This window comes from Syngnathus typhle, linkage group LG4, assembly GCF_033458585.1.
Source record: "Syngnathus typhle isolate RoL2023-S1 ecotype Sweden linkage group LG4, RoL_Styp_1.0, whole genome shotgun sequence".
NCBI classification, from domain to species: domain Eukaryota; kingdom Metazoa; phylum Chordata; class Actinopteri; order Syngnathiformes; family Syngnathidae; genus Syngnathus; species Syngnathus typhle.
In genome coordinates this window covers 12,388,214-12,411,306 of record NC_083741.1, presented here as the reverse complement: position 1 = coordinate 12,411,306, position 23,093 = coordinate 12,388,214, and the positions used below count along the sequence as shown (strand labels likewise).

The window sequence follows — 23,093 nt, the reverse complement described above, 5'->3', positions numbered from 1 at the left end:
GTAATTTTTTTTTAATAATCTGTCCAATAAATACAGAAGTATTCACTTCTTCTATTAGTTATAGCCACCCTAAGAGAAACGTAAATGTAGTGATTTCTAAATATTAGAACAAGTGTTAAATCAACTTTTTTTGGAGGAGGGCTATAATTTTGTGGTCTTCTTTGTAGTTGTTAAAACATTTAGTTTGATCACAAACATATATAGTTGTCATAATACTCTCATAATACATAATACTAAGCTCTTTTTAGTCATCTGGTGGAAGAAAATAAAAGTGAGCTACACACATAATGGTTCAGTTTTTACTTTTCGGTTGGGTGCTATGACAGGACTTCCAAATATGGGCACACCTGCAAAAGGGGCAATGTCGTCTTCCTGTGCAGTCGAGCAACTGCAGTGTAAAAAGCCTTGTCGTTATATATTAACGCTAAAAAAGTGTACACTACTGCCAATGGCTGAACTGGACGACTCAAATACTCCAATTGTTTATTACCTGGTTTTCTTGAAACAATAGAAGATTCAATAAATTGTCCGTTTTTCAGAAATGATGCCTGAATTGTCTTCCATACATGGAATGGCCCATATTTTTTTAACCTCACAACCTATTGTTTCCTTGAGATAAAAGGGATACAAAGAAGTACATAATAATAATAATATTAATCATTTAAGACTTGGGGCTATTATGCAATGTCTTTCTCCGCACTTCAAATGAACAGATGATGATGATACAGGTGAACTACAATGACCCACTGCTTGAAAACCGTGCTAGGGCCTATCAGTCCACGTAGGGTGTACAGCTGGAAAAACACGCACACAGCTTGGCCCTCACACGGTTCAAGGGACGGAGCATACCTCGGTGGAGGATTACATGTTGTTGCAATACAAACCTGGGTTGGTTCATTGTCCCTGCAAGGTGTTTTTCCACTTCCCTTCCTGTTGCACCGTGTTATAGTAACACTGTGTTAATGATTGATGTTTTGCATAGGACAATCAATAGTCAACTACTGACCAATTTATCGCCTGGCTGGAAAATCCCACTGTCAGATTTGTGTTTTGGTGTTCATGGGCAGGATGCCAAGCAAGCACATGCACTTCTTTTTTTTGTAGCTGACTATAATGTGATGAAAGTTGAGTTGACATTGGATAATTAATGACTGATATTCTTCAGCACAATTCAGGCACCCACAACCATTTCTTCTACCAAAAAAAGAAGCCCAATGAGACAGTGCTTCCTTTTGTATTTTTTTTAAAGCTATATATAAATGTTGGTTCCCATGGATCAAGCAAATGTGGAATACGAGTTAAGCAGCAAAATTCATCTGACTTTATCCATTTCAGAGGTTGGCCATTTTGCCAGTCATTTGCCTGTTTAATTCATATTCCACAAACAAACGTTAATCAGAACACCGTGTTTCGAATTGTTGGGCTGCACAGAAATTACAAAGAAAGTTTGACGGTTGACTTCCCCTTATAAAAATGGAACATGAAAAAATGGTGGTGTGATTAAGCAAATTATTTTAGGTGGGTCAGTAAGAGGACAGATGAGGTTGTGTTATGATCTCTTTTGAACCTCAGTATCTTTCAAGATCGAGAGTTTCCCAAAGGTCACTATACACCTCCTTTTTTTTTTACGTTTGCATCACTCAGGCTTTGCAGTTTTCTTAAACAACATGCCCAGTGCATGCCAATTGACACTCGAGCTGTGTTGCAACATTGATGCCTGGCAAGAGGTTTTTGTTTCTGACTACAGTTCCGTATCTGTTAATAACCACCACACTGCTCCAATTCATAGTTCACCATCCATGGCAAGTTTTTTGAAACTGGATCTGCTCTTGACGGTAGCGAAAGGAGTGCTCCTACCAGCACTGATGAAAACAGTGACCTTTTCGAGCAGGCGTTCTTGCAAAGCCAGGGAAAGTCTGGAACTCTGCACTGGAACTCACTGAAATGATGTATTCTATTTACTTTGTTTGTTTTTTTAGATAAATATTGATTCTGCACTATTGTATATGTGACAATCAAATTTACCTTTGTGCTTAATTGCAGCATATCACAAAGCCTGTTGTTTTTTTACGAGTTATATTTTAATATAGGAGTTACCCCAATACTTTTATTCTTACAATATTTTACACCATCTGTACTTCTACTTAAGTAGAGTATGAGTACTTTTACCACCTCTAAACCTTGACATGTCTCAAATATATACCCACAGTGTTTTAGGATGCCAGTGATTTCAGCCCGAAGATGAGATAAGCTACCCAAGGAGAGTCTTTAAGACCATTTTATCCAATCATTAGGATGCAGTGGCTGGCAGCACACTGTGACAACTTGGCAGGGTGAGACTCACACTGGCCAGACAGGCAGCCCATTAAATCTGCCATTCTGGGAACTGGCTGAAAAACGTGCCTGATCGACCCGGGGCGATTTAGTCGGAAAAGCTAAAGGAAGTGCTGCAGTGAGTAGCTTGATTTAGGCTCATTAACTGCCACATGAAAACAACAGGCTCCTGCCTAATGCCAGTGCAGAACACATGTCATGCTACTGTCGCCATGAATGGCTGTTAGGGACATAATTCGCCATTACTTCTCAGACACGATTAAAATGCTCCCAGACACTACTGAATGATTTCCCTGATGGCTCCTCTTATGTCAGTCCATTTTGTTGCAATTCACTTTTGCAGTTACATAAAATGACTGAACCTGAGGATGGAGGTAAAAAGGTTGTGTGACTTTTACTTTCAGCAAAAAGTTGCTAGCAAGTGAATGGAAAAAGCTGAGGATGATCAATGGTATAGAGGGACTTGTTGCGGGATAAAAGGTTTGACGCTAGCAGAGAGTGGAAATATGTTAGGAGAGATAATGGGGAAGGTTATGTAATTTTGTGAATGCTTAATGGAACCACTGCACTCACAACATTTGTAATACCATTCAAAAGATTCACAAAATTCAAGACAGCTTGAGAACCAAAAACAGCAAGTTGATGATTTGATATTAGGACTTTCCATTCACTTGTGCAGATGTACCTAATGTTGTACCTAAATTTGGTATCAGCACTACGACCTTGAGTCCCATGTATTATAAAATACTCTGGTGTATCAACAGCATACAAATGATTATTTATGAAATATGCTCAGTCAGCAGATTGCTGATAACAACTACACAAGACATCCATGAGTTTATTTTAATGCCAAATATTATGAGTAACCTGGCCTTGCGTGTTATAAAATAGAGTGACGTTACAAAAGGTGCCAAGTTGATGTTATCACACACAGACAATGTCATTTATTATGGGCATCTTTTGTTGACCTGATACTCTGAACTCATTTTAATATTATAGACTTGATGTTCTTGTCAAAGCTATCAGTATTTTATGATCCTTTTCAGGCGGTGTGTTTTTGATTACAGATATTTTGGTGACGTAAACCCTTGTCATTTAGGAATGGCCGTGGATTCACTCCAGTCTCCTTTTAAAATAATAGAAGCTGTTGATTCTTTCTTGGCACCTTTTGCCACAGTGATAGATATGGATCAGCCGTATACCGTTACTTACTGTACTATGCATGGACAGCTACGTGAGCAAAATGCCTGCGATATTATTCTGCATGTGTAATCGTGTGCTTCTCAGGGCTCGGTTTAGATTGAACGAGATCAGAACCTAAGTCCTCCTCTCATGTCACCAAACACTGACTTTTGTGCTGTCTTTGACACACACAAGCAGGTTGAATGACATCTGGCTCAGCTGCAGGAAGTTAGAAAAAAAGGACTTGCCAGACTGAAAACTTTCAAAACAAATTTGTGACGGGTTGAAACATGCTAAGCAATAAATAAAACAATGAGCTGAGAGAAGAGTTTAAAAGGCAGTAAAGAATTTAAACACCTTTAATTGCTTTCATTGCTCTTTCTGCATTGAAGCATTGCCGGGACTTTTTTTTTTTAACAAAACAGGCTTACTCAAACATCTATTGTCACTTCTTGTCTAAATATGTACATGCAGATTTTCTTCACAAAATAATTCTTCACAAATTGCTGATGAACATTTAATAAATATTTTTCATGGGGATATGAGGAAATAATCCCCAAAAAAATGATTGGAAAAAAAATCTGTCAACATGCAAATTTGCAGGTTCCAAATATGTGTCAAAATATGAAATCAACAATGTATATTTTGGGCCGGAGGCTCACCCTGTTTTCCTATTTTTCGCATGTCACCACTCCCCTATTAGTGGAAAGTGTGATTCATCAACACTTACTGGAATCAAAGATTATTGCATCAGGGATCATCGTTGACGTGATATACAAACACAAACATTTGAAAGTGGATATCAAAGAAAAAGTTTAGGGGAGTTGTGTATGGAGGAGAAGACTGCATGTGTTTGCGGCTGTGTGCTGACGCAAGATTAGAGAAGCATCTTGGAACAGGTGAGCACATAATGTGCACCACTGCGGAGGAATCTTTGGATTCTGTGTGAGCAAAGTTGGTTCAGAAGTGGCATGCTGACTGCATATAACACAGGGAGGAGGTGTGATGCACCCCTCGCAACCCTGAGCAGGATAATTGATGTTGAAAATGAATGGATGACTGAACTATATACTATATACAGGATTCAATTCAGTATTTCTACTTCGACTAGTCTTCTTCTTTTAACGCAAATACTGTACATACACCTCTTCTGATTTATTTATTTATTTATTTATTTATTTATTTATTTATTTATTTATTTATTTATTTATTTATTTATTTATTTATTTATTTATTTATTTATTTATTTATTTATACTTCTCCATAAAAGACAAGTCAAAACTATATTTTTAACAATAGAATGTTAAATGCACTCCGAGTAATTTTAAACATGATAGTCTGATTACTGATTGCGATTGTTGAATACGAATAAAGCAACGAAATCCAGACCGTTTTTATTCATCTCGGCACGCGGACATTTTGCCACTTGCTGTGGACCGAAAACAACATCACATTTGCTCAGCTTGCCTACATCACATGTCCAAACCCAGGACACGGGTGAGCCATGATTAGTTGTTCCCTAAGCTCTTTGGCACTGTGATGTAATTTTCAGTCTTTTTTTTTTCATCTTTTTTGTTTTGCTGTACAGAATGGGAATACTTTTTCTGCCTTAGCTCAGAGTGCAGAAAAAAATGTTCTGTGAAAGGGCTTCTTTCACAACACTGTGAAATACCAGAGTCGTGTGGTTGGTATCTTCCTTGACCAGGGTGTGTGAGCATTGATATCGAGAGGAGAAATTGCGCTCTGCCCTCTTGGACCGTTCCGCAGCTTGGCTCATCGGCCACCCAGATGAGATGTTATACAAGAGCCATTGTGGAATAGTAACACACCATCAATCAGAGATCATTGTTCCTCATTCTGACTGACAATTTGTTACACAATGCTCTCTCATTGCTCTCAATTGGGGTAATCAGCACTAGATCAATAATGATCATTAAAACAAGCTCACGGGGGCTACTTTCTAAGGCTTGCTCTGTAATCAATGAATCAGGGTTGTCAAACATAAGGCCCGTGGGCCAAAACCAACCCACTCAGGGGTGAAATCCAATTTATGGGTCGAATTTGAAAGTTGAAACGTTTTTGTAGGTAGCAGAAAAATTAAAGAAATGCAAGGTTAAGAAAATGAATATTAAACAGCGTGGAGCACTCACTTATGGTTCAATGGATGAATCCGGTCGCTGAGAAAGAAATGAAAAATCTCATTTTGTGAGCTCTTTCTAATATTTTGACATGTTTCTAATTAAAAAAAATTTTTTTTTTTTAATCAACGGAATTTTAACATGACAATTCCGTGATTGGGGAATGTGATAATTAGTTCCCATCCTTATGACATCCTGATTTAACATATGAGTCACGAAGAACTATAGTGGCCTAACAGCTTCCAGATTTTACATTGAGTACATTTGTGAGTAAATTTAAACATGATCGTCATTAGTACAGAATGAGTTATTCCAGTAATGGTGTACCTCCCCAACCATCATCAAATTTCAAAACATCCATGCCCAAAAATAGTAGATGCATGAACTTGCGTAAATTCCTGTTGTCCTGAGATAAACCAGTTTTCAGAAGCTGAGCTGTAATTGGTTGTGACCTGGCAACTGCGATGTCATTTTCAGTCAACAGCAAGTGTTAAAATGTCCGCCCCCTGAGATGGATACAACCTGGTGGAATTTTTCATATTTTTTCCATGTTTATATCAATATAACCAGAAAATATCACAATAAATAGTTAGTTTTCTAAAATGGTCCTGTGATCCTGGAATGACTCATTTCTACTTTTTATTTTTTACTGGTGCTGAGGTGTGCCTTCTCTTAATACAATATATGTGACCCTTGACTCAATATAGGTTGTGAACCATTCATTGGCACAGTGGAAATGCGGCAGTGAACACAAACGGTCGTAGGTCTGACACACTGACAGGCCAGGCCATACAGAGAGCAGTCTCCTCCCCTCTCTGGCCTGGCCTATATTAAGTCTCCAGTGAGCTCCGCCTCACAAACAGAGGCACATGGAGTAGGATAACACATCGCCAACACTCTTGACAGTACCTTCATATATTTACTAGATATATACTGATATATCTCTGCACCTGTCAAACAGCCTACTAGCAATGTTGGATGCATTACTTTAAGTGGACCGCACACTGGGAGATTATGTTATTGCGTCGGTCACATCGGGATAGTCTCACCTTTGGTAAGTGGCAATATCTGGCGTGAATGAAAGCGAAGCGATATTAATTTGTAGAATTATTAAGGAATATTAGTGTAATTATAATGCAAAAGGTTCATATACGCTTTGTATATTTTTTTTAAGATAGTACTGCTGGCAATAAATGATAAAGATGTTTTGGTCAACAGTGACACACAAAAAGCTCACTTTGTGCCCCTACGTTGAAGAGGAGTACTAATATTTTGTATGGGTATCAAACAGGGGCACAAAATGTGTTGGACTTAAAAGTTAAATACAACTGATCTGAGAAATGTACTAAAGCAACTGAGAAAACTGTAATTTGATTTGATTTTGTTTATTTGGGCAAATGCAACACACTTGTTAGAACTTCATTTCACATTTTGTTTTACACGACCTGTCGAAAAGTGAAGCGGGTTGAAGCAATTCTGCTTACGTATGTAGTCCCGTCCCGATTACAACCAAGGTTTCACTGACAGACACACAGTCTACATTACTACAGTAGTACTTATAATACTACCATAACAATGGTCTGTGTATCTGTATGCCATTATCTCTCGGTTTTCTAATCAGTTTTTGTCTTGAGGGAAGGAGATCCTCACCACATACAGTAATAGCTACGCTATCCATCCTTTTTCTATCCAAGCCTATCTGAGATACGTAACTGTACAAAATAGAGGTTTTCACCCTAGACTAGGTCAATCTCAGTTCACATACTATAGAGATAGTTAACCTTTCACACTTAGATTCACATTTACAACAAGTGGGAAAGGAAAGTACGACAATCAGATACTCGACAATCAGACAGACAGACAGACAGACAGACAGACAGACAGACAGACAGACAGACAGACAGACAGACAGACAGACAGACAGACAGACAGACAGACAGACAGACAGACAGACAGACAGACAGACAGACAGACAGACAGACAGACAGACAGACAGACAGACAGACAGACAGACAGACAGACAGACAGACAGACAGACAGACAGACAGATAGATAGATAGATAGATAGATAGATAGATAGATAGATAGATAGATAGATAGATAGATAGATAGATAGATAGATAGATAGATAGATAGATAGATAGATAGATAGATAGATAGATAGATAGATAGATAGATAGATAGATAGATAGATAGATAGATAGATAGATAGATAGATAGATAGATAGATAGATAGATAGATAGATAGATCGATCGATCGATCGATCGATCGATCGATCGATCGATCGATCGATCGATCGATCGATCGATCGATCGATCCAGGTAGGTAGATGCATATATGCATAGATATGTAGCTGGAGAGTAAGAGGTGCTTAAACAGCAGCTTAAAGTACACAGTCAACATTGCAGTCCAATCAGACACAACTTGGCGCTGTATGCATTTAATTATTGGACACTGCATGAACCTTAATTCCATAATGTTTTAGTGTACTATTCTTTGTCCTCACTAGTAACACAAGTCAGCAGACTAGTAAGCTCACGGTGTCTTTTCCTACTAACAACAGTATTCCACTGCTAGTGTCATTTGCAGCCTACTAATACAACCTTACGATGACTAGCGAAGATATAAAATAATTTCTCCAACAGCTTTATGGAAAGCCGTTTCACCATTAATTCAATATGACAACTGCATTTTACTAGCAAGGCCAATCTAATGCACTAGTTGACACGTGCTTGCAACTACTAATTAATAAATAGTAAAGTGTTGAACGTTCACGTTAACATTAGTTCGAGGTCATTAGCAGTACCCCTACTAGCACACAGTTATCAAATACTATGCCTTAGTAGTCCTACTAGTGTGCAGAAAAATTAATATAGTCATGGAAAAAAAAGTGATTAGTAATATAATCTATATAAGGCAATTAATAGTGGAAACCTAATTTTAATAGTAAGACTAATTAAACACATGCAGTATTTAACATTGCTCTAAAAGGGACCAATAAGATGTGCCGCATCCCGCACAGCATCAAGTGGGCATGCCCGAGCCGAGCCGAGCCCATCCCGGCCTGTAAAAGGCTGAGGCATCCGCATTGTGGAGCACATGCTCGCTCACATGGTGTGCCTTGCGGATGGCGATGATGCTGCACTGTGATGTGCGCTCCCTTCCATCCCGCCCCGTGCGCGTCCGTCCGGCCATTCACAGCGTTCACACAGTCGCGAGTGCAGCGTAAATGAAATGAAAGATGATTCGAGCAAACTCAAGGCTGCCCCTCGTCATATTTTCTCTCGGTGGACCTCACCTTTGGATTGAATGGTGATTGAAGAGAAAGAGCCTGCGCATCGTGCATGCTGCCAGATGGATTTTGTAGATCCGCCAACTGCAGTGAGTTGCGTGTGTGAATATGTGACACATGCAAGGGGATTTTCCTTTTTGACACACTGCTAATGCAACACTGCTTGATTTTAATCGGTTGACGAAGTTATAAGCCAGCGAGAAGCAAATCAAACATCTTTTGAACCCCGATTATTTGGAACAGCAAAGGGAGCACATTGCGGCATTATTTTTGCAACAATAGAAAAAGAACGTCTCCAAAATTATAGAACAAACATATTTCAAATCGTAATAGTATATGACTTAATGTCAGGGAAATACTCTGTAAGCAATTGCCTGAGCCACATAAAAAATATTGATAAAATGTTCTATAATTTTAAGCAATAACTGCTTTAGTCCTAATTCACACGCTTAAAAAAAACATCCAAATGACACTTTTCATTATCAAGGTGTGATAAAATCTTGGTGAGAATGAATGTGGTTGAAAGTGTACTACTAAATTATGATTAATTAATGTTCTTATTAATTAGAGTAAAAGTGTTGCATGCTTTATGTGTTCAATAGTAATCCCCCAGATGTGTTTCAAAGACTTAATTTTGTGTTGCGGTTAAAATCAAACTTTTGTCAGTTCATTATGTGGAGGGCCCCGTGACTGAGCTAGCCTTGGGTCCCCAAATGACTAAATACACCCTTATGTTTGACACTTACATTATTGTGATTACTGTGAGATATGTTTCCCCAATCACCACTGTATTTGTGTTACTACAATATTATGTGACATAATCCACTGGAAGGAGAAAAACTAATGTAAATAGCGACATTGTATCTTCTGTTGCCTTTCTAAAAGACTGCATTCAATGTGAGGGGATTATAGTTTAATATGGAACAGTATAGTTATACTGGCTGAAGGCAGATTTTTGTATGTTTACTTCCACACAATAACATGTTTTTCTGCTCCAATTTGAAGTGGAAAGAATCTCCCATTGGATTTTGAATCAGGCGTTGTCACGTGGACTCAAAGCCCATCCGTAGTGTTGCGTTCAAAGCCACTCAAACATCCTGAAACTTGCGAATCGGAAATGTGGAGCGCAAATTCAAAGCCACACCGTTATCATGCGTCAATTGTACCGTCTTCAAAGAGGCATTCGCATTGTAAGATGCTAAAACATGCAGGAAAGTATGTTTATTTCTATTTATGTCGGTCAATTCTTATGGAAAGTTTACAATGTTGAAAATTCACACAGTTTTGCAGACATCTCTCTTTTGAAAACTTAGCTTACCTTCACAGCATGTCCGAAGGTGAACCGGAGTGATTTTTAAATATCCTACAGTCAGGGAAGGCATCACACTGACGTCACGGCTTCGTTTTTCGTCTTTCTGTGCTGTGCCAAATGGCGATTGCATTAGATCGGCCGAGCTCCGGGAGCGGAGCCCATTCGAACCTCCGCCGGGTCTGATTGATTTCATCCCTCTCGATTCCAATGCGACGAATACGAACTGTGAGTATTCCGCGTTCATTCGGATTGTCGCTGTGACCCTCGATGGACCGTCTTGTGAGTCTCTTTTATCTCGGCTTTGTGCTGGTGGGGCAGCTTGTACCACGTAGTCAGTCGCCTCGCCAACAACGGCCCCTTTGTCTGTGCGGTGAGGTTTTCCGTTCAAATAACCCCCTACTCGTCGTCTTTACGCGACTTTTAATATTTCTTTCACACCGGTAATGTGTTTTGGATCTGTGGGGATCTTTTATATCCATAAATCGACCTTAATTTCTACGCATGGCAAGTCCACGATCACGCAAGCTAATGTTCACCTCTCCCTTTTCCGTCAGTTGGTCTCATTTCCACCGCCAATGTCACGTTCGGGTTTAAAAATCAATAAATACCGTCTTTTTGATCCACTATCCCACGATTATTATTTAATTTGAGGTTGCTTGGTTTATGTTAAACTGGTCAACCGATACTCTAGCGGCGACTAAAGCGGGTGGGTAGAGTTCCCTGCTATTAATGACACAAAGTAACGAAGTGTAAATACTATATACACTTAAACATTGTTACAGCGGGCTCATTTGTCGTAAACATGTTACAAAGTGTTAAACTATATTGTAACAATGATTTAATGGCGATTGAGGTGTAACAATTAGGACAAATAATCCGTTACTGTATTTTAGTAGATTCTTCAGGTGGCTGTATTTATTCTTTATTGATTTACTTGTACATGCACTTTCTTGTGGTTGACTAGAGTTTTTTTCTTTTGCAGTTGATTACAGTGTGAGTTGAGTTTAAGTCGATTAATTGCTAACGTGTTATTGTAGCACAGAACTGTATAGCACATATACTCCTAGGTGCTGAGTGTTTTTTTCCACTACTGTCCTTGAGCGAACATTTGTGTCTTTAATTTCAAACAGTGGTGTCAATACTTATGTAATTTACATGTTTTCTTTTGTGATTTCCCTTGTATTTCAGGTTCTAGGCAATTAAAATGGAGGATTGTTTCGATTGTGACTGTGGCGAGCTTGAGCCACCTGATCACTGAGGCTCACAATTAACACCCCAATCTAAAGGCCAGGGTCTTCACTTTTTTTTTTATTAGGAAAATCATTCAGAAATTAAAAAAAAATAAAGGAAACAAAACAAAAGCATAAAAAGATTGGCACATTTCCCATGAAGCTGCTCAGGACCAGTTATACACTGAATGTATACCACTGTGAGAATGCAACCATGTGCTTTTAGCGTTTAACAGTGCATTTTTAATTAGCCCCAACGTCCATTCCATTGATTTCTTTCAGAACTGCTCTGTTAAGTGAAGCCACCCACCAGGAGTGGTGTTGGATTTTCAAAATTGTCCTCACTCAAGATGAAGAACTTTAACTACAATTTAACCTGACAGTTACGGCTGCACAGGGGACAGGTAGTTAGTTACCTGGGAAGCGGTTGACTGCATTTGAAGGGCTGTTAGTGTAGCATCTGAGGCAGTTTAGGCGGGGTGGGGGGGTCTTCTGTTAGCATAAACAGATTAAACCAAGCTAGAGACAACATTCGAAGTAATAGTCATTATGGCCGAGAAGTTTGAGTCACTGATGAACATCCACGGCTTCGACCTGGGCTCTCGCTACATGGACTTGAAGCCTCTCGGCTATGGAGGGAATGGCCTGGTTTTCTCAGCGGTTGACACCGATTGTGACAAGCGAGTGGCGGTGAAGAAGATTATCTTGACTGATCCCCAAAGTGTCAAGCATGCCCTCCGAGAAATTAAGATTATAAGGCGCCTGGACCACGACAATATAGTCAAGGTATGTATGTACTCTCGATTTAGTGTGATATGCGTTGGTACATTAACTCGGGAGATTTCAAGTTTGCAGTTGCTTGGTGTTTGTTTTATTTAGTGAGCTAAGTGTGATTCAGATACACCGCCACTTCTACAAGACACTCAAAAGAAGCATAGGGCAGAGTAGCCATACATAACCTTAGTATCGATACCAGGTATCGGTACAGACACCAGCCTTATTTCAAGGTATCTGTACAGAGGCCAATATCTGCCCTCTTATGGCCATTTTGTGATCAGAAATTGAAAGACTAGAATAGATATATGGGACTATAACAAATTAAACTTGCATGTCAAGCAGAGGTGATTTTGATGACTGACAACCCCCCCCCCCCCCCCCCCCCCCCCAAATAAATCCCTTTGCTTGCCTATGTCCTTTTCTAGGTTTTTGAAACGTTGGGCCCCAGCGGTCGCAGGCTAACGGAGGATGTGGTGTCCTTGACCGAGGTCAACTCGGTTTACATAGTGCAGGAGTACATGGAGACAGACCTGTGTCAGCTGCTGGAGCGCGGCCTTCTGTCCGAGGGCCACGCCAGGCTCTTCATGTACCAGCTCCTCAGGGGGCTCAAATACATCCACTCTGCCAATGTTCTCCACCGCGACCTCAAGCCCGCCAACCTGTTTGTCAACACAGAGGACCTGGTGCTGAAGATCGGCGACTTTGGTCTGGCCCGCATCATGGACCCCCACTATTCCCACAAGGTAAGAAAAGAGGAGTGTGTAGTCATTGGGACCAAAAGGCTATGTGCTTCCCCTTGCCATGTTGTGTTTACGTGATCGCACAGTAATGTAGTCATCCCAGGGGTGACGCAGTTTCAGAGCAGGAAGTCAACAAGATGGGATGCGGTTCCGTGAGGTAAAGCCTCTGTTTCCCTTCTCACGAGAAGTGAAGCTTTTGAAAAACACATTGCCAATCATTTTTTAATTTAAACACACACATTCTCTATTGTTGGCTTAACGGCAGAATTGATGTCTCTTTGTTTTCTTATGAGATCCTGGTTACATTTGAAAATTAAAACACGAAGAGCATGTTTTCGCTTGTCTGCAGCTTTAATAACAGGTTGCAAGTAGCGTGACAGCGGACGTGATTCCCCGTGTATCTTCGTCAGATGGAAGTTTTTTTGTATTGGCCTTGTGTGTGTCGTCACTCTTATAAAAAGGATGAGGGAATTCAGTTTGAAGCCCATATGGTGGCGTGATGTTGAAATATAGGTGGGGGACCGGGGAGGTTTACATGCTCTCACCATTGTCACACATGCGTGACTCAGATTAGTCATCGGTTTGTCTGACGGGCCCACGTGACTCAACCATTATGGCTGGTGCCTTTTCATTCATTGCAAGGCTAGATAGAATCGTGACGGCTGCCACCTTTTTTTTTTTCATGCCGACTTGTTATAACTGCTCATTGTTTTTGTGCCAACTGCCACTTCCATGGTAAATCTATGACAAATGTGTTCTCACATGAGTCACATTGTGAGAAGGGAAGAAATGCGTTTCACTCAAGTGTTTTAATCCCGCAGCATTCTTCTGGCTTAGTTCCATGTGGGCTTTTGGCCTCGATAGACTCTTTCATTGATGGGCTGGGGGTCTGGCTTCTTGTGCTCGGGCCATTGTCTGCTGGCTTTCTAGCAAGATCACAAATGCTGTGGTCAATGTAGTCAGGCTGACTTTGAACTGGCTGCTCTTCTTTCCAAACAGAGCTGCTGTGTTTTGACTGTCTCCTGAGTGATAACAATAGTACCGCGAGTGAGGTAGAGACACAGAATGCCGATATCGCTGCTACCCACTAACTACCCTTTACATGGCACCAGCAGCTATTTGATAGTAGTGGTCGTGTTTCAGACTGAACCAGGCTTACTTGAAAATGAACCCATCACCCCCTGAACCCCACTGCACTAAGCTGTCCTGCAGCCGCTGGGTGTGTGCTAGTGTCAGCTGGCCAGTTCAACTCGATCACTTTGCAAGTTTGCGCTGACAACCACTTTTGTACTTTGTCTCTTTTCAAAGTGAGCCAAAACAGGCATGTTAATATTATTAATGTAAAGAGTCACTTTAACATTGGCTCGTTTGGTCCTCAAGTGCTGTTAAAAATACTTCTCAACTTTAACTTGCATTTACCTTGGGTCGCTGGATCCGATAAAGTTAGGATGAGTTATAAACCAATGTCCCTTAGAATTATTTGGAATTAATCCGGCTCGGGTTTGGCATGAAGCGTTAGATCGCTCCTTTTGTTCTGAGAACGCACGCTATGCGAGTGGAAACCAACCCTGTGTTTAGCCCTTGTGGTGGCTCCACGTCAAGAATGACTGGAATTCACGTGCAACCATCTGACCTTGACCACTCGGATTGTCCTCAAAGAGCCTCGTGCACTTCTTTAACTTCATCCAAAACTAAGTTGTATGTTCCATTTCCCCTCAGTTAGACTCAATTTGTAGTTTCAGCATTCAAAAATTGTAATATTGTATTTCAAGGGTACGCATGCATGTGTAAAATAATTGGCCCAGCCCCCCGAACAAAAACAGTTTGAACATCCAAAATAATGGTGAACTTGTAGCCTCGAGGGCAAGAATTTAGGTTTGGGATTCAAGGGCTCACAGGGATTGCCACAAGAATCCAGCTCAATTTCCAACCCAAAGCCGCACACACTTGACCTATATTTCAGACAGCAATGATAATTTCTAAAGCCAAACCACACTGAAGAAGCCGAGTTGTTTTTTTGTTTTTTTCTTACTTTAACTTGAACTTCCGAAGGCTGTATGTGTTTGTAAACTGTTTAGAGTAATGGGCTTCCTGGAGTGGATTATCTGATAAATCATGCTCACGTGGCGTGGCCTGTGATACCGCAGTGATGAATTCTATTTTTAATTGATGTCAGAGATGTGCTAGATTAAGTTGGAATTGAAAAAATGTCTGAGGTTTGAATGTCACTGGCATTCTTCTGCCCAGACCTCCTGTTCTATCTACTCTCTTAAGAGTCCGTAGCTACGTGGGGCTTGAGTGGACCTCAAATGTTCATCATGTTCCCCAAGCATTGTAGCTGAACTTGTCTAAACTGGGGGTTTGGCAAAAAGTTCTTGAGTGGCCCTCATCTGCTAGTTTTGCCATTGACCCAGCCTTTGCTCGTTGGGAAACTTTGTCGCTATTGAAGGCTTTCTTCATATGCGCTGATCACTCGCGCAATGAGGCTAGATGCAAATGCTAAAATGAATGCTAATGACCCACTTCCTATCACTTCAATGCTCAGCGAGCTCTTATCTTGTTACAAAAGCCAGCCAGCATGCTTGATCATGGACAGGCATCAGGATAGCGTGGCAATGAGCATTTGCCACTAAATTAGGGCAGAAACAGGAGCCTTGTTCAGCGGTGAGCTGAGCATTTCATTTTGGCCTCGCTGCACACTACCAAAGCATGAGGCCAGAGAGGGTGTCGTTTTCCCTCAGAGGCCAACTTCCTTTTGTGTTCACGGTCCTTGATGCAGATTGGTGCGAGTGTGACCCTGAGGGATTATCCTGCTCTCAGTGCTGACATGGCCTCCACGTGTCTGCTCTCCACCCTTTCAACTGTCTCTTCTCTATGCGCTCTTTGTCCTGTTGCTGTGCCGTGTGCATGAGCTGTACACTCGAACGCTGCACACACCATAGGACCAGCTTTTGTCATTATGAAACTCGATTGTTGTTGTTGTTTCTACCCTCTGTGGGCTGCTTCATACTCAGTGCCTAAATGTTCCACTCTCTCTCTCTCTCTCTCTCTCTCTCTCTCTCTCTCTCTCTCTCTCTCTCTCTCTCTCTCTCTCTCTCTCTCTCTCTCTCTCTCTCTCTCTCTCTCTCTCTCTCTCTGCTGCTGCTGCTGCTGCTGCTGCTGCTGCAGGGTCACCTGTCTGAAGGTCTTGTCACCAAGTGGTACAGGTCTCCCCGCCTGCTGCTCTCGCCAAACAACTATACCAAAGCCATCGACATGTGGGCAGCCGGATGCATCTTTGCAGAGATGCTCACTGGGAAAACGCTCTTTGCGGGTAAACGTTGACGTAGATTGTCATGCCATATTTGCAAAGCGGCACTGTTGTTTGTTTAAGCCTGGGCTGAGCAGAAAGCAAACATCTCTGCTGCGCTCGGAGCATATTCAGCCAAGTGTTGAATATTCCTGAATAACGTTTGCCTCCTTGCTCAGGGGCCCATGAACTGGAGCAGATGCAGCTGATCCTGGAGTCCATCCCGGTACTGCGAGAGGAAGACCGCCAGGAGCTCCACAGCGTCATACCCATCTTCATCCGCAACGACATGTCCAAACCTCACACACCACTCACCACGCTGCTGCCTGACGTCAGTCCTCAAGGTATCAACCTAGTGGAAATACAGCGAACCCCCATTTATCGCAGGGGATGCGTCGGGCATCTTTTTCCTTTCAGTGTGGGAACCACAGTAATTGTGGGCCACCTCAGCCTCTTTTTCTTGTTTTTAAAAACACAGCATCTCTTCCAGCTGAACTCAGTGCTGCCAGGCTTGTTGTGGCATAATGTGGTACTACCCTGGGACATGCCGTTTTAAATTCAACTTGTGTCAAAATAGCCTAAATTAAAATCCATGATAAAGCGGGGGGGGGGGGGTGCTACGATGTAGCTGCAGGCTCACACTCATGAGTTACACTGCCCTTCGGTTACCGTCTTTCAAATGTATCCTATCTTTTCTTTCTTTATTGTCTTCATGTGCAGCCCTGGACTTCCTAGAAAAGATCTTGACGTTTAACCCCATGGATCGTTTAACTGCGGAAGAAGCGCTGGCCCACCCCTACATGGCAGACTACTCCTTTCCCCTGGACGAGCCCATCTCTTTGCACCCTTTCCACATTGAAGATGAAGTCGACGATATTCTGCTCATGGACCAGAGCCACAGCCACACATGGGACAGGTGCGTGTGTGTGAAACTTCCTTTCTCTCTAACTAGCTAAATGCTAGTTGGTTAGCAGGCTCAGCAGGTACCTTGCCTGTGAACCAGTGCTTATTTTCGGACTATCTGTGCCCTGGCCTTCTTTATCAGGTATCACGAGAGCCAGTTGTCAGAGGCTGATTGGCACTTGCACAGCATTCATGACCCAGAAGAAGTCCAAGTGGACCCGAGGGCCCTCTCTGATGTCACGGATGAGGAAGAGGTTCAGGTACGCGAGTTTGAAGATTAACTTCCTATCAAACATTCTCTTACTGGTGCCATCGTGACAGTGTTCAAAAGATAGCATGAAGATTAACTGCAGACTTTGACTGCCAATTTACAGGCTTTGCCGGTTAGGAGCTGTTGCTTACTTTCTGAGCCTGAGATACGCTGCCGTTCTAACAAAGGGGAGAGAATTGCGAGCTGAGTTGTACCTGTTGCGTGTTTCAGGTGGACCCTCGGAAATACGCCGACGGAGATCGGGAAAAGCTCTTGGACGAGCTTTCCTTCGACTACTCCACTCCGTTCTCGTCGGAGCGGTCGTGGCCGGACGAGCATCACGAGAACAAATACTGCGACCTGCAGTGTAGCCACACGTGCAACTACAAGGCCGTGTCCCCCTCTTATCTGGACAACCTCATCTGGCGGGACAGCGAAGTCAACCACTATTACGAGCCCAAGCTCATCATCGACCTCTCCAACTGGAAGGAGCAGCAAAGCAAGGAGAAGGCTGACCGCAAGGCCAAGAGCAAGTGCGAGAAGAATGGGCTGGTGAAGGCCCAGATTGCCATGCGGGAGGCTGAGAAGACCCAGAGCTTGGCGGAAAAGGACCACGAGCAGGAGAAACACCAGACGCAGCCACCCGGCCAACAAGGCTTCGACTTTGACTCCTTCATCGCCAGTACCATCAAGCTGAGCCTGCAGCCCGAGGCCTGTCAGGAGGTGGGCCTCCTCAACGAGGTTGGCCTGCTCAGCGAGGTGGGCCTGCTCAGCAAGGTGGGCCTCCTCAACGAGCTGAACTCTTCAGTCTCCCAACTGGAGGCCCCTCGCTCGGGCTCCATGTCTAAATCTATAAGTCAGGAGAAAGAGGAAAAGTGCCTGGTCAACCTGGCCCAGCTGGGGGGAGGCAGCGGCTTGGCGCTGGTCGGCAGCGAAGTCCCCCGGCCTGCACATCCCTGGGAAGGCTTTGGCTCAGGAGAACGAGTGGCAGAGATCGACGAGGCATGCCGGGACAGGCACTTCCAGAAGGAAAGCACGTATACCAGCTACTTGGACCACCTGTTTAGCCGGACAGAGGAGCGCGTCGCAGAGTCCGACCCGGAGATGGAGATCCCGGAGGCCAGGGAGAGAGAGTCGGGCGAGGACTTCCTCACCCGGAGCGCCGAGATCGTGCTAAACGTACAGCTGGAGTCTCTGGGCCCGGACGAGCTGCCTCTGAAATCCATCCAGGCTTCACTCACCCCCTGTGCTGTCAAATGCTCACCACAGATCGCCCACAAAACCTACAGCAGCATCTTCAAACATCTTAACTAGAAAAAGCAATGTCCTCTCTATGACAGCCTGTTTAGTTTTTGTCTTGTTTTTGTTGTTCTACTTGAATCATTTCATACCAATTTTTCTTGTTGTTTTAAAAGTCAATTTTAAGAGTGCAGATGGATGATGATTTCTTGGAATTTCGGTCGCCTTGACGCCCAGGCCTTCATGGGTTCATGTCTACACCCTCATTGCTGAACTGGCTTCACGTACTGTAGACGAACGGAAAATAGGCATCGGGACGGCGCTCGAGGTTTCGGCGGCTTTATAATTTGGCTGTTGGGGTGTGACAGAGAAAGATTTGATGGATTTTTGATTTACGGCAAAAGAGCAAAAGCTTCCTTTACAGCCCTTTCATATTGTAAATGTGACACATGATGCCAGCAGCAACCATTATCGTAGGCGTAATGTATCGTGTTATCTACCTCAAGGTAACAGCCGCGAGAGACACTCGAAGCCGCACTAGTGCTTTACACACCACGACCATCCTCATACCATGAAACGAAGTGGTCTCATCGTTGAAATCTCTCTCACGTTAGCGTTTAACATAGTGAGGTGTTTTTCAGTGATCATTATTTATTTCTAGCACGTGCGATATTTATTTGATCGAAAAATTGTCATTTCAATGTGATTGTTGAAGAGCGAGGAGTCGGTAAGACCATTTTCATTTCAGCACTATTTGGGCGTCCAGGTGTTCCTTTTTGTTTTTATGGTAGGATGCAAATTCATCTGTGTTGAGGCTTTCCATTTTTCCATCTATCGATTATTTTTTTTTATTTATAGGTGCATTCAGTTTGTAGTAGGGGGACAGCACCTAAAAGTCTTAATTTTTTTTGTTTTTTAAATCAATGAGGTGTATCAAACATTGCGTGCATGGAGGCAAGAGGAAAGGTACATTTAAAGTAAATAGTAAGTATATTGTACGTCCGTTTTAATTGTACGACATTTTTTTTTCCTTTTTCTATGTACTTTTTTCAGACAAGCATGCTAGTTAGGTTAATGTGTAGCATGTAGAACACATGGACTTTTTTTGTAATCATCGGTTCTCCTGTTCTACAAAATATCAAAAATAAACTTAAAGGCAAACACTTTGCTGGCTTCTTCATTGCTCCAAGTGCTGTAATGTTCTGGATATATTTTTTAGTCAATATATTAACATGGGTCAACACTTTTGACTTCAAACCAGAGGAACATGTAAGATTACCAGCACCGGGGGGTGCACATCAGTGAGGATCTCTCCTGGTCCACCAACACCGCATCACTGGCAAAGAAAGCCCAGCGCCGCCTGTACTTCCTGCGGAAACTCAGGCGAGCGCTCCTCCGGCCGTCATGACTGCATTTTACCGCGGCACCATTGAGAGCGTCCTCTCCAGCTGTATTGCTGTTTGGGGTGGCGGCTGCACTGACTACAACTTGAAGGCCCTGCAGCACATAGTGAACACGGCTGGTAAGATTATTGGTGCTTCGCTCCCCTCCTTGAAGGGCATTTACACCTCCCATCTCACCCGCAAGGCGACCACGATTGTGAGTGATGTGAGTCACCCCGCTCACTCTTTGTTTGACCTTCTGCCCTCTGGGAAGAGGTACAGGAGCTTGCGCTCCCGCACCACCAGACTCCCCAACAGCTTCATACTCCAGGCTGTTAGGATCCTGAACTCGCCCCCCCCTTTTTGCGTAGTGTCCTGTACTTTGCGCTATGCTTACTGTCTGCTGTACGCACACTGGCTCAGTTTTGCTCCTCTTATTTATTGGGTTATTTGTTTATTTATTCATCACTCATTTTATTTATTATTTATTAGTTATTGTTTGTGCCTTCTTGTTTTTATTTTGTGTCGTCTACTTGTATGTTTAGCGTGTACTGTGTCTCGTCACCGTGGGATGGAGGAAACGGAATTTTGGTTTCTTTGTGCGTCTTGACATATGAAGGGATTGACAATAAAGTGACTTTGAACTTTGAACTTTGATTACATTAGCTTTGCACAACCTTTCACCCTGAGCTTTAACAGGTTTCTTAAGCAACAGTCGCGTTGTCTGTCACTCAGGCAAGTACAGAAACGCGGGATACACCCACTGTACAAATTGCTTGGATGGTTACACTTGAGATGGTGTTTGAAAAATGTGGAAACTGCTTGTCCCCTCAAGACAAGTCTTGAATAGGGTTTTTATTTAAACGAAAAGTTTATTTGTTGTTTCTCTTCACGTACACTTGTGTATAACACATATTGCTCTTATTTTGGAAGATGAATATCAAAGTATTGTTTTATATCTTCAATTATATGTACGAGAGGACTTGCCTTAGTGCAGGGGTGTCAAACTCATTTTTTTGGGGCGGGGCCGCATTGTAGTCATAGCAAATAAATGTATGAGCAGCTCAAAACTACAAAAACTTACAAATAACTCATTTTCAAATCAGACAAGTTGTTTGAAACCCTAACCCTAGCTTCCAGGGGTGTCGACCTCCAGTCGTCGGGGGCCGCGTTCCAATACGTTTTCTAAGTTACCCTCGTTAAACACTTCTGAGTGAAAAGATCAGTTCATTTTCACGTTCTGCAGGAGCCTAACTTTTCACATAGGTGCACTTAACGAGGGAATCTCGGAAAACAAAACAAACTGACATAACTCATTTTCAAATCAGAGGAGTAAAAACTGGTCAAATATAAAAAAAAAAAAAAAAGATATTAAAAGTGAAGGCAATTTGCAATCCTAGTAATGCCACGAATTTGATGCACAATTTGTCTTCGCGGGCCACATAAAATGATGTAGCGGGCCGTATCTGGCCCCTGGGCCTTGAGTTTGACACATGTGCCTTAGTGGGACAAATAAAAATGTTTGATATCAAGGCCAACTAGCTGGAAAACATGCAGTCCGCATTTATGGTATGTTGTATTTTATACGACGCTCTGACCTCAGGACAGGAACGCAGTCCAAAGTTTGACGTTGCTTTGGAGCTTTTCAGTAATCAGGTGGATGAAACAATAGTATGCATGGTAATTTAATCCAGTGTACAACAGATACTGTTTTTTTGATCAACCACATGTAATTTTTTTTCAGAGCACCACATGTACACCACCATGCATCATCGGGTGCAAATGCAATAGTAGCAGAAATAGCTATATTTAATTTGGAATAATATAGCAAATTTCTAAAGATGAAATCTCTCATGCACTATTGGCCCTAATTTGAAAACCTCATTCGAAATCCTAGACCTTGTTTGAAACCTTAACCGTAGTTTGAAAACCTACTTAGAAAGCCCAACCCTATCCTAAAACTTTCTTTCAGAGTCCTAACCCTATGTCATGACGTGAATGGAGCTGGGCGACCAAATGCAGCTTGGACCAGGGTTTACTGAACAAACTCAAAGGACAGACTATAGATGCTCGACTAGGAACAAGAATAGCTGAACAGAAAGACAAAACAAGACGAGAACAGACAAGCAACTAGAGAAACAAGAAGACATGAGACGCAAACAACAAGACATGAGACGCAAACAACCCGACAGGAGCGAGGGGCAGACAGGACTTAAATACAAGACGGGTAATGAGAGGCAGGCGAGGGTGATCACACTGATCAGGGCACAGGAGGGGAGGGGCGAGCACACAGACAGGCAAACCCAAACTATGACAACAGTAAAACAAGGAAACCAACTGTGACAGATCTTGACGCCTTAATTTGAAACCCTATTTCAAACACTTACCCTGTTTTAAAACGCTACTCAAAAACGCTCAACCAAATTTGAAACCCAACTTTAAAACCCTAACCCAAGTTTGAAACTCCAATATATCTAAGAAATTACAAAAGAACATGAAAAAAGAATAATAAAAAGGAAATCTACATGTTTTAAGTGTTTTACACACACAAATACACAAACACAATTGTGAAGTTCAGTGTGCAATGCGAATTCAGATGCTACAAATGATTGTACCTACATTTCCATAAACTGGTGTGCAGCGGCATGATTGAATGAACAAGGAGACGAAGAGACGATAAAACTACAGCCGCACGAGCGTGTCAAGAGCGTCTGTCCATATTGAGAGGAGGGTAGCAGCCGTGGATGTTAAAGTTAGAACACAAAGTGCTTTTATAAATAGACAACGGTTCTCACATATGAAGACTTTGACCAGTGTTAAGGTCACAGAGCTGCTCAGACCTTCTCATGATTTGTCAGTGACCTGCAGGCTGACCAACTGGATACATTAAAAGTCATTTTGTTCCTTTTACATCATCACAGTGTTAACGTGACATGGCAGAATTTGGGGAGCCATTCAGATCGCACCATGTCAACGACCTCCTTTATTCTTTTAAATGCAACGGGGCGGCCGACCCAGGCCCCTG

The 23,093-nt window shown here is 42.3% G+C and overlaps 1 protein-coding gene and 1 long non-coding RNA gene across 4 annotated transcripts; one reads left to right on the top strand and one right to left on the bottom strand.

Annotated features, from left to right (window-relative positions):
• Positions 1-6,524: 6,524 nt before the first annotated feature.
• Positions 6,525-19,850, top strand: mapk6 (mitogen-activated protein kinase 6). Of its 3 annotated transcripts, none has more exons than XM_061276145.1 (8): positions 6,525-6,708; positions 11,448-12,274; positions 12,691-13,008; positions 16,174-16,318; positions 16,474-16,638; positions 17,015-17,210; positions 17,340-17,457; positions 17,679-19,850. In XM_061276145.1, the coding sequence occupies exons 2-8, from the start codon at positions 12,038-12,040 to the stop codon at positions 18,759-18,761; spliced, it is 2,262 nt and encodes a 753-aa protein (XP_061132129.1). In that variant the 5' UTR covers positions 6,525-6,708; positions 11,448-12,037; the 3' UTR covers positions 18,762-19,850. The 3 variants fall into 3 exon arrangements, with proteins under 3 accessions (XP_061132129.1, XP_061132127.1, XP_061132128.1); XM_061276143.1 differs by lacking the exon at positions 6,525-6,708 and adding an exon at positions 10,326-10,484; XM_061276144.1 differs by lacking the exon at positions 6,525-6,708 and adding an exon at positions 10,351-10,538.
• LOC133152510 (uncharacterized) lies at positions 19,086-22,807 on the bottom strand. Its single transcript, XR_009714141.1, has 2 exons — positions 22,688-22,807; positions 19,086-20,183 (listed from the first exon to the last, which is right to left on the bottom strand). It is a non-coding gene; the product is annotated as an uncharacterized LOC133152510 (long non-coding RNA).
• Between the last annotated feature and the right edge of the window lie 286 nt (positions 22,808-23,093).

Coding starts and splice junctions, on each gene's coding strand:
- mapk6 (XM_061276145.1), top strand. CDS start 12,038: ATGGCCGAGAAGTTTGAGTCACTGATGAACATCCACGGCTTCGACCTG. Junction 16,639..17,014: donor GCCTGACGTCAGTCCTCAAG/GTATCAACCTAG, acceptor CTTCATGTGCAG/CCCTGGACTTCCTAGAAAAG. Junction 17,458..17,678: donor CGGATGAGGAAGAGGTTCAG/GTACGCGAGTTT, acceptor TGCGTGTTTCAG/GTGGACCCTCGGAAATACGC.